Source organism: Oncorhynchus mykiss, chromosome 12 (assembly GCF_057628025.1).
Source record: "Oncorhynchus mykiss isolate SJ-2025 chromosome 12, ASM5762802v1, whole genome shotgun sequence".
In the NCBI taxonomy this organism is placed as follows: domain Eukaryota; kingdom Metazoa; phylum Chordata; class Actinopteri; order Salmoniformes; family Salmonidae; genus Oncorhynchus; species Oncorhynchus mykiss.
Window position 1 is genome coordinate 86,879,903 of NC_143033.1, and position 12,047 is coordinate 86,891,949.

Below are 12,047 nucleotides of genomic sequence, written 5' to 3' on the forward strand. Positions count from 1 at the left end.
ACAATTACAGTATGTTCACATACTGTAAGTTATATGAATTTGAAGCCATGAGCCCAAAATGTCAAAGGTAAAAGCAGATTTACAAACCAGAAAAGGCCAACCACAGTTGGAAACTGGGTTTGTGAGGGAGCATTAACTATAGGCTGAAGACAAACTGCACTGCCCACTATGGGTTCATGCCAATGAGTTAGTAGCAATAAACTGCATTGGAATGCATTCCTAGAATGTAACAACAGGAGAAATGAGACTGACGTATAGTGACCGTTAAAGACAGAAAGATTTGGATTCATTGTTTTCAGCAGTCATCACTTCCCAGCTCCTGCAGTCAGTTGCCACTGGCTAATAATTCTGACTGAAGCTATTTTGTCAATCACAGCTTCACCGAAAGCTGACTAGTAAGGTCTGCATGCTGAGCAAGTGCGTTATTTCTCATACACTTCACACTCACCATTTTAGGGATGTCTGATACATGATGTCAGCTTATACGATGCTCTGTCTTAAACTTTTGCCCTCTCGTTAATTCCTCATAGAAGTCTGGTTGTGTTTTCACAAGAGAGAGAGAGAGAGAAGCAAGTCTTGACATCATCTGATCAAAGTCCAGCACTGATTATGCAAATAAAATCTACTGAGGTGGCCAATTCTAAAAATAACTATTGGTATTTATTTAAAATGTAGGCAACAAAAGATAAATATGTCATGACATTGTATAACAACTCTACATGATGAGAATTGAATCCCATCATAGGCTTTTCAAAATACAAACAGCGTACTGGTAAGAACACACATAGAAGATATGATCTAATGTAGTATCACATTTCAGCCAATGTTAAATGAATGTTAAATTCTGAAATACTACAATACAATTATTCAAATGTAAACAATCATTCATTTTGTGCTTAAATATTATTAATAATGACATGATTATTTGTTCTGCACACAGTATCCGCAAACAGAATATCCCACTGGGAGAAATGTTTTCCAGATAATATTAGCTTACCGTGTCATTATCTGTAAAGCTGTATACAGGACTGATTCAGTAGTGAGACATATATATTGAGGTAAGTAATCAGTGTAAAAATCTAGACAATTAAATGCTTTTCTGACAATCAATAGTGGTTAAACAAATATTATTGCACGCTATACATTTAAGTAATCTATAAGGCATTTATACGAACATATACATTACATTCCAATATAATTTTTTACATGTATCAAGGTAGCACAGGTAACAGCAGTCTGCTTACGATTACAGCAGTTAAGACTGTATCCAGTCTTTTTGTAGCTGTTGAGAGAGACAAATTGCCTAGACAGATGACTGAAATACTCAGACTGAAATGTATTTACCAAAGACGAGTATGAGCAGGGACTGAATACTGGTCCTCTTCCATCTAGTGCAGGTGATGGTTTGTTTCCAGTATGACCATTTGAATGATTGTGTACATGTCTATCCCATTCAAATATTCCAGTGCTATTAAATAACACACCATAGAGAAAGCAGTCAGAGCCTCATGAACCTTAGTTCTAGTTGTTCTAGTTACAAACTGTGGTATTTGCAGGAGCTATCCCAACGTCTGTGTCCAGGTCCTGTACTAGCACTAGTCCATGTGCTTGCAGTACGTACAGTACACAGTGCCTGGGCCCTCCTCTTCCAGGGCTAGGTGCTGTGTACCTCTTGTCCCATCCTGTATCTGTCAACGTTGTGTCATGACCCTCTAATATCTAGGTAATCATCAGCTCTTTAGGTGGAGCTTCTACAGTCATCAGGATTTAGCTGTTGCTTGGATGTACAGGACAGGTGTTGAGAGACTTCTGAGAGAATAGGCTCAGATGAGTCTCTCCTCCTTGGGCAGTTTGAGTGCGTCTGGTGTCTCAACACTGCTGGCCCCCGTCTGCTCCTCAGCACTGGGCCGGTATGTCCCCTCCGTCTGCCTCTTCTTCCTCACCACGCAGAAAAGCCACACTAGCACAGCAGATGCTATGGCCAGCAGCCCCAGTATAACAGTCGGGGCCACAATAGCTGCAATGTTGGGTCCCTAGATGCAGAACAACACAGGGGTAGTAGTCATTCTCAGAAATAAAGCTCTGGATACTTCTGGTTTAAGTTCCTCTAACAAAAACAGAGATAAAGATAGCAGCAGTTTACTCACTGGGGCAGTTGTGTTAGAGGGTAGACTATTAGTTGTGTTGTCCCCTGTAGAAAACATTAAAGATTACCACTCAGGTCATTGTAATAGTTTGCTACAACAATTCAAATAGACCCTCTCTTTGATCAATGTAGCATAACACAATAGGATTGAACAATGTGGAAAAACAGGTCATTTTAAAATTCCACACTGTATACCAAGTGCAGGTGATAGAAATGACACATGTGGTGCTCTGAGGCAACAACCTAATGTCAACACATGACCACATACCAGAACAGCATGGAAATGTAAAAGCATGTATATGAGTATTGTTTGTATTATTTTTTAGTTGTATTGTTTGTATATCGTTGTATTTTAAATTTGTGACTGTTTCTGTGTTTTGTTACTTTTCATGTTTTGTGTTTTTTGTGGACCCCAGGAAGAGTAGCTGCAGCTTCTGCAAAAGCTAATGGGGATCATAATAAACACATGAGCAAACGTTTTAACACATCAAGTTACTTAAATACAATTAAGAGTAATTTAATTACAGCCTAGGGGGAGAGGGAAACAAAACAGAAAGGTGGAAGTTGATGTCATTTTTAGATTGATAGATTGACAACATAATAGCCTATTGCAATGCGATGGGATCACTGAGTTCCTCAAGTCCATTGCTTTTTTTCAGGCACTTTCTCCATGACAAGCCATGTGATTACTCTGTGACATCCCGCACAGTAACTACTTGAATGTAGGAGAGGGGGAGGAGAGGACTTGGAATGCGGCCTTTGCCCGTGGTCAGTGAAGCTCAGCCCCTGAACAGTTTTACTAGTTGAAGTATCTGGAAAAGCACTATTATATTTTGGTTACCATGTCAGTGCGGTGTCAAAGTGATTATTGACTATTAATTCACAGTAGATGTCTTGCTTAGAAATCTTCAACGCCCATTTAGGGATATCAAACTCAGTTAATGATTGGCTAATGCAAATAGTGAAATAGTAAACTCTCCCAGGGGCAACAGTACACCTTGATAACAAAAAACAAGGGTAGGTTGTTTGGGGGAGGGGCACAACTTTTGCTCAAAATTAGAGCAGTGACAGCCTGATATGTTTATTGTAGCAAACTAACTACAGTTGACATTACAGCTTGGAGGTGTCTGCATTGGAGTGCAGCCATTGTTCAGTGTTGTCCCATGATCAGAAAATCAGAAGAGCACTCAGAACGACCACTAAGGGCTGCTTTATCTATTGTTTCTTGCTGGGTAATATACAGCTATAATGCATTGTGAAAACATTCTATAAGCACATACAACCCCCTTATAACGTCTTACTATCATCTGATAATGATCCTGACTAACAGTTCAGTGCACTGACAAATAGCAGTGTAAAATACAACATATAAGGGCTCATACGTACTTTATAACCAGTAATAAAGCATTACAGATACAAGCATTATTTATTACCATACGTCTATCAGAGAAATCACATGTCCGCAATAGGAAAAGTGGGTGTACCAGAGCTTTTCATACCAATGGTTCCTACCCAAAGCTCTCACGCATTACGAAATATTTGTACAACCCAGTGGCAAGTTACTGCATGCTTTCGTTTTTTCTTGAGTAATGCCTAGAATTGTGTGCACCCTGCTTTTGTGTTTTTGTGCATATTGTTCCAAGTACAGTACATATGGTTCCAAGTACAGTACATATTGTTCCAAGTACAGAGACAATCTAGTGTGGTGGTGATGGGGTTATTTCACAAGAAGGATGGGGGGGGGTTGTAGAGGCGGTGGCATGACTCACCCACAACCCAGGAAGGATTACTCCCCAAGACCAGGAGTAGGACACTCCCAGTCAGGAGACCAGGCCAGGCTGCGATGTCTGGGAGCAGTGCCATCTCCATTCAAACCAATGGGTTCTAAAGAGGGTAGACCATCAGCAAGGGGACGCCTGGACATCAGGTCGGGGCCATATCATCAGGAGTAGTGCTCAGCAGACAAGCACACCGGTGTCAGTCTCCAGGGCCGCTCTAGAGAGATGAAGGTGATGGTGTTAAAGAAAAAAAGAACTGTTCATAAGGAGCCACACTGAGCCCGAGTCTCTATTGAAACCCCAATGTTATTGAGTCTGGTTCATAATGTGACATAAAATGTAAGAGAAGATGAAATCATAACAGCTTTCTATACTTCATTCTGCATAGAATCATTGTAAGTCCCAGGAGACACAATTATCCCATACCATGACAATACAATGAATCAAGTTATTATAAACATTTCAGACTGACAGAAACTGTCCAACCGGAAATTGATAGGGCTGCAGGTAGCCTAGCGGATAAGAGCGTTGTGCCAGTAACTGAAAGGTCGCTGGTTAGAATCTCTGAGCCGACTAGATTTAAAAAATCTGACGATGTCCCCTTAAGCAGGGCACTTAACCCTAATGGCTCCTGGAAGTCGCTCTGGATAAGAGCATCTGCTAAATGTCTATAATGTACATTTGACTATAGAGGCAAAATTACAATTGTGATTAATTCAGCACCGTGTCGAAAAATGACCACCCCCGTTTAAGGTTGGCTGATTTAGTAAAACTAGTGGTGTATGTGAACAATTGCACCTGTTCAGGGAGGTGGGGAGGGAGGGCATTGAGATAACAAATGACAATTCATAAATCATAGTCTTAGTAAATGTTGTGAAAGTAGCATCCTATCGAAATAAAAGTATTGTAAAGTATAGGATTTATAGTGCCCCATAATTAATTTCCAATACTTCCAAGCCATTTTATGTAAAGAGAAACTGCACTCCTGCTCCACAACAAATTAGTCGATCTAATAATACAAGAAGTATAGAATTGCATTATAGATAGACCTGTACAGGTCATTATACACACCTTTTCACCGAATAATGTTGATATCCGTTAGGCAACGGGTATCAATCCAACTCCTTGCGAAAAAAACACCGTCTCGCTTCCGCCGCCTCACCTAAACGAGTGAGTGGGTGAACCGAAACTGGATCATATGTCAGGACGTGTTTATGAATAAACCTCTCCCAACAATGTCTGAAAAATAATCTGCAAACTAAATCCGATCGCAAAGCCGTTTTACTGGCTGAATGGGTTTATTTTGATATATCTCATATTAGACTACCTGTATAGGTTTAACTATGTAAAACAGTTTTTTTTAATTCCCTCTTCACGTCGCCCCTATGGTCACATGGTTCACTTCAGTCTCATGTTACAGTACCTGAGCCTAGTATCAACCTGTGGCACAGGAGACAGATACCCTTTGTATGATGAGGCACCAGACTAGTGGACAGAAATCCACCTGCTCAATGGAGCCTACTTCCTCCCATTGCTCATGCTCTCTCACTCATTATGGATCCTTTACTATTAGAGTTCTATGGGACCCTTTCTCAAGTTCTACACTGTTCTATTGATGTATGTCTGAAGCCTTGAAAGTGTTCATCTACCTTTCTTTTCCATCTGCAAAAGAAAGATAAAAGGCTGTGGAATATGTTCAGGCCCAATTGAAACACTGAGCATTTTGAGAAAATTTGGGCTGCATTTTTTAAATCCTGTATTTTAAGGGACACATGTTTCATGTGAGTGCATGGTGAGAATTTGTTTGCAGTTTTAGGACCTCTAGTGGAGAGAAATTATATTTTTCTAGCTGGCCCTATCCTCAAAGCAAGATAAAAAGAATCCTGAAATACCATAAGCACAGCTAATCATGGTCCCTTAATCCTTGCCTAATCTCAGTTTCATCTAGGCCTATGCCAGAATGTGACTGAAGACTGGCATAGAAAACACAATCTGATCCATGTATGATTCTATTTCCATGCTTGTATTTGGTGTGGTTGATTGTCAACCCATAACCACCCCAATATTGTCTGTTATGTAGGCCTACATTCTGCAGTCTGCAAAAAGCACTGATTAGTCACATCATTATGTGTGCAGAAAGTATCCCTGCCACATAGGTCCTTCGGTTAATGGTCTCCCATGTATCGACACACACAACATAAACTTGAAGTATGCATCATCAATTGCTAGAGCCCTACACATATACACAAATCCACTGAAACACACAAATGTGGTGAAGACATTATGGGACCAAAAATGAAATAGTCTTTAGACTTTCCTCTTCATTCCAGATTGGAATGTAGACATGTTTCCATCTAAGCGTAGCCTAGTGGTTAGAGTGTTGGCCTAGTAACTGAAAGATTGCAAGTTCAAATCCCTGAGCTGACAAGGTACAAATCTGTCATTCTGCCCCTGAACAGGCACCCACTGTTCCTAGGCCGTCATTGAAAATAAGAATTTGTTCTTAACTGACTTGCCTAGTTAAAAAAAGAGTGGCTGAATTTGGTACAGTGGTTGTGTTTGTTTGCTTTGGCCAAAGCAATGGGTACATGCGGGAGTCGGGTCGTGTCAATTGAATTCCTACCTGAAACGTTTTGTAATTGCACGCGGTTTGTGGCGTTGTTCGAGCACTACATGCTTGTTGCTTGCCAATCATAGCTTTACTGTTGTTCTATCCAGCGAATCATCGTTTAGAACAGAAAAACCACCCGCCCCATTTCCTTCGACATTTTGGTGGCTTTGTGAAATTTACTGGCGGGTGGTTTTTGAAATAGTTGTTTTGAACAAAACTAGTCAGGGGAATAATCCAGATAACAGTAAATACTTAAAACATTAATGGTACTTTCTTTAAAAAAAAATACAATTTCTGTTGAAATGATTGTCTCATATAGCAGGCTATCATAACAATAAGATATATCTACCTAGTAATTTCAAAATTACACTAAAGCGTAGCTGTCAACCTGCGAAATCAGATGCATTTTTAAATGCAACAACCGAATTTCTTCAGTGATATAATTTATCTTTGTGTACACTGCGTGAAAACATTGCTTGCTAGTTGCTACATTGTTGAGGCCTGAAACCTTCCCCGGGAAAATTTGCTAGCCACTCAGCCAGCGTGTCTGTCACTCGCAGCAGGAGCCGCAATAATGGCGAAGGTTCAAGTACTAAATGTCGCTGTCCTCGATAACCCGAGTCGATTCGGAAACCCATTTCAATTCGAAATAACATTTGAGTGCATGGAAGACCTACCAGAAGGTAAGTGTTGTGCTCATCTGTCGAATAATTACTTTGTTTATTCTCATCTAACGATTTATGGCTAGCTTGCTAACGTTAGCTCGCTAGCTAAATCTCAGACGATTTATGGCTAGTTTGCTAAGGTTACCTCGCTAGTTAGCTAACTGAGATTCTCAACTAGGCTAGCTACTTCATGTTCAAACTGGCAATTTAGCTAGCGAACTAACGTTAGCAAACTTACCATAAATCGTCAGATGAGAATTGAAGTAATTATTCGACCGGTGGCAAACAATGGTTAATTGATCCCTTATGTCTACTGAACAAAGAGGTGGCTCGTTTATTTGTATTTTTTTAAACATATAAATAAATAAAACACATTGTACTTTGTGATATTGCTTAGCTACACGATGGCGTTAGTTGATATTGCTAGTTAGTTGGCTACTTTGCCTATAGCTGGCTAGCTTAGCCAGAATGGTGTCCAACTTTTGTTTGTATTTTGTTGGCTGCGGCGGGGAATTCCGACGGAGGTAACTAACGTTAACTTCTAGAACACGCATTGACATGTCCACTTGCCTTTCGCGTTATCTACCCAAACAATCAAATCATTTCACAGGTGTCATTGATAACAGCATTCTGACCAGAGCAGTCTTCACAGTCCAGCAATTTCCTTGCTTTCTCCAACATTTCGAACTGAGTTTGTGGGTCCGGAAGACAGTGATTTGATTTGATACTTTTTTGTGTTGCAGATCTTGAGTGGAAGATCATTTATGTGGGTTCAGCAGAGAGTGAAGAGTATGACCAGACCCTTGACTCTGTTCTGGTTGGCCCAGTACCAGCCGGGAGGCACATGTTTGTGTTCCAGGTGAGTTTTATTTTTTATTTTTTTATAGATGGCAGTAACTAACAATGTTATTTCAGCAGTAGTCTGGCTGCAGCTTTCCTTGCCCCTCTTCATTTTTCTCTCTCCCAGTGGGCCTGCTCTGACTTGGGGCCAAGGCCAGGCCACTGGTACTTTTAAGATATAATTTACATAACAATGGCCAACTGTGAACATTTGTTAACACCTTCACAAAGCAACTGATTTGATGATGCAGAGATTGATTCTGACCTTAGTGACAGCCCTAGCGATGGAAACCTTTCCCAAACAATAACACTGAGCTTATAACATAATCACTAGCAACACTGGTGCTGTATTGGATAAATCAGATATAGAAACTACACCCTCCCTCTTACCCCGCTCTTCTCCTGCCTTCCTCCTTGCACCTCATCTACTGTATGTTATCCTTCAACAGGCGGATGCCCCAAACACGGGTCTGATTCCAGAAAGTGATGCTGTTGGCGTAACTGTGGCGCTAATCACCTGTACATACCGCGGACAGGAGTTCATTCGTATCGGGTACTACGTCAACAACGAGTACACCGACCCAGAGCTGCGGGAAAACCCACCCATAAAACCTGACTATGGACAGGTAAAGGAGGAAACTCAATGGGTGTGCTTGACTGTGTTTCCTTCCAGGAAGATGTTCAAGTTTTATTAGTTGTATGTATAGGATACATAAGGTATACACTGTCCAACGAAATGCTTACTTGCACTTTACTTGTTCTCTCCCATCTGCCCTTGTTCCCATTCACATATCTGACAGGACTGTTACATTAATATTGTGTAAACTAGGTGGAGCTATTGCTTACACCTACCAATTTTTATCAGATCTATGAAGGGGAATGAATGATGGCAGAGGAGAGGGGACAACTTTTTGGAATTAAATTAAACCTTTGCGTTGTGGAAGTGCGAAATATCCATTAATACATTGGTCTTAAAGTGCAAACTCCGCTCACTCATCAGGGGCACGTGTGCCACAGTACTGCTCAGGCTTTAGTATAATGTAAAAATGGAACATGTCTTCTGGCAAATATACAGTGCCTTGCGAAAGTATTCGCCCCCCTTGAACTTTGCGACCTTTTGCCACATTTCAGGCTTCATACATAAAGATATAAAACTGTATTTTTTTGTGAAGAATCAACAACAAGTGGGACACAATCATGAAGTGGAACGACATTTATTGGATATTTCAAACTTTTTTAACAAATCAAAAACTGAAAAATTGGGCGTGTAAAATTATTCAGCCCCTTTACTTTCAGTGCAGCAAACTCTCTCCAGAAGTTCAGTGAGGATCTCTGAATGATCCAATGTTGACCTAAATGACTAATGATGATAAATACAATCCACCTGTGTGTAATCAAGTCTCCGTATAAATGCACCTGCACTGTGATAGTCTCAGAGGTCCGTCAAAAGCGCAGAGAGCATCATGAAGAACAAGGAACACACCAGGCAGGTCCGAGATACTGTTGTGAAGAAGTTTAAAGTCGGATTTGGATACAAAAAGATTTCCCAAGCTTTAAACATCCCAAGGAGCACTGTGCAAGCGATAATATTGAAATGGAAGGAGTATCAGACCACTGCAAATCTACCAAGACCTGGCCGTCCCTCTAAACTTTCAGCTCATACAAGGAGAAGACTGATCAGAGATGCAGCCAAGAGGCCCATGATCACTCTGGATGAACTGCAGAGATCTACAGCTGAGGTGGGAGACTCTGTCCATAGGACAACAATCAGTCGTATATTGCACAAATCTGGCCTTTATGGAAGAGTGGCAAGAAGAAAGCCATTTCTTAAAGATATCCATAAAAAGTGTTGTTTAAAGTTTGCCACAAGCCACCTGGGAGACACACCAAACATGTGGAAGAAGGTGCTCTGGTCAGATGAAACCAAAATGGAACTTTTTGGCAACAATGTAAAACGTTATGTTTGGCGTAAAAGCAACACAGCTGAACACACCATCCCCACTGTCAAACATGGTGGTGGCAGCATCATGGTTTGGGCCTGCTTTTCTTCAGCAGGGACAGGGAAGATGGTTAAAATTGATGGGAAGATGGATGGAGCCAAATACAGGACCATTCTGGAAGAAAACCTGATGGAGTCTGCAAAAGACCTGAGACTGGGACGGAGATTTGTCTTCCAACAAGACAATGATCCAAAACATAAAGCAAAATCTACAATGGAATGGTTCAAAAATAAACATATCCAGGTGTTAGAATGGCCAAGTCAAAGTCCAGACCTGAATCCAATCGAGAATCTGTGGAAAGAACTGAAAACTGCTGTTCACAAATGCTCTCCATCCAACCTCACTGTGCTCGAGCTGTTTTGCAAGGAGGAATGGGAAAAAATTTCAGTCTCTCGATGTGCAAAACTGATAGAGACATACCCCAAGCGACTTACAGCTGTAATCGCAGCAAAAGGTGGCGCTACAAAGTATTAACTTAAGGGGGCTGAATAATTTTGCACGCCCAATTTTTCAGTTTTTGATTTGTTAGAAAAGTTTGAAATATCCAATAAATGTCGTTCCACTTCATGATCGTGTCCCACTTGTTGTTGATTCTTCACAAAAAAAATAGTTTTATATCTTTATGTTTGAAAAGCCTGAAAAGTGGCAAAAGGTCGCAAAGTTCAAGGGGGCCGAATACTTTCGCAAGGCACTGTAAGTACATCTACTGAATAATTTCCCTCTTTAATGCTGTTTGTCTTCCAGCTCCAGAGAAATATTTTGGCTTCAAACCCACGTGTAACAAGATTCCATATCAACTGGGAAGGGTGTGCAGAAAGGATGGAAGACTCAGAGAATGTGGATCCTGCCCCCAACTCTATGCTGCCCCCATCTTGCCTCCCGGGCAAGGCCCCACCCATAGGGTTGCTACCTGACAACTCTATGGACTGCTTGTAGAGGGAAACATACATATACACATAATCTTTGATCAACCCAAGCACTATAAGCAGAAGAATGGACATTCTGACTTGGATGTACAGCCAGCTTTGCCTTACAGCTGCCCTTATTTCCCAGAAACTGTCAACAACACACTCCCACCTTGGACTACAGTGTCTTGCAACCAAGACAATCTTTCTGGAGTAATCTTTATTATCTATTGGAAATGTTTCACTTTCATGTCTATAACATGGTGAAAAAAAGTTGTAAAACTAATTCATCCCTTCATTTTTAATACTATCAACTGGGCAACAGCTGAAGTATCCAAGTTTCCATAGATGGTTAGCAGCTAATTGGCAGAAATACTGATTCACACCAACTAGTCAGCTGTTAATTATGTGATGTAAATACCAACAGAGGATTATGACACTAGTGAAGCAAAATGGAGGAAGAAATGACTCAAGTTGCAGGAAGGAAAATAATGGTGGTATTTGTTTTGTACTTTCTGAGCCATTGTGTTTCAGTGGTTATGGTCCTTATAGCATTTGAGTTACACTTTTCCCTGTTGGTGTTTTGGGAGACTTTTGGATGGGGGGGGGGGGGGGGGGGGGTGCTAATAATGGTATGTACATATGTTTATTTTCCTGTGTGCCATTTTGTTTTTGAAATAAAAATCTTTTTGTTATGTGATGTGTGATTGTCCCTGTCAAGCTTTGAGACATGATAACAATGGCAGATGTTGAACTCTAGGAGAATCACCTTTTTTCAACTTTGAAGGGTTTTGCATTGAAAATAATGGGTGGGGCTTCCTCTACTTTTTGTTGCATTCATAAATATCTCTCGTGAAGTATGCTCACCTGTAGTGCACATTTTGAAATTGGTAGCCTGGCTTACTTGTTGCCATGCAATTTGAATTACAGTTGTGTTCAAGACAAATGTTAACATGCAAATCTCCCTTTTTCACTGAATCATGTTATCTTGTCATTGACTTCAGAGTTCACTGAATGTAATTGTAATCCTTTAGTGAACGGTTTGCTGAAAAAACATGCATGTATGGACGCTTGCAATTATGGACAGCTATGAAATGTATGG

General features: G+C 40.6%; 2 protein-coding genes across 3 annotated transcripts; one reads left to right on the plus strand and one right to left on the minus strand.

Annotated features, from left to right (window-relative positions):
• Positions 1-641: 641 nt before the first annotated feature.
• LOC110538668 (protein crumbs homolog 3) lies at positions 642-6,628 on the minus strand. The gene is made up of 4 exons (XM_021625629.3): positions 4,996-6,628; positions 3,916-4,141; positions 2,148-2,191; positions 642-2,033 (listed from the first exon to the last, which is right to left on the minus strand). Exons 2-4 carry the CDS (start codon positions 4,013-4,015, stop codon positions 1,824-1,826), a joined length of 354 nt encoding a protein of 117 aa, XP_021481304.1. The 5' UTR covers positions 4,016-4,141; positions 4,996-6,628; the 3' UTR covers positions 642-1,823.
• On the plus strand, positions 6,480-11,640 carry LOC110538669 (histone chaperone asf1b-B). Of its 2 annotated transcripts, none has more exons than XM_021625631.3 (4): positions 6,480-7,218; positions 7,944-8,059; positions 8,490-8,666; positions 10,785-11,640. In XM_021625631.3, the coding sequence occupies exons 1-4, from the start codon at positions 7,110-7,112 to the stop codon at positions 10,974-10,976; spliced, it is 594 nt and encodes a 197-aa protein (XP_021481306.1). In that variant the 5' UTR covers positions 6,480-7,109; the 3' UTR covers positions 10,977-11,640. The 2 variants fall into 2 exon arrangements, with proteins under 2 accessions (XP_021481306.1, XP_090050001.1); XM_090193875.1 differs by lacking the exon at positions 6,480-7,218 and adding an exon at positions 7,625-7,724.
• The last annotated feature ends 407 nt before the right edge of the window (positions 11,641-12,047 follow it).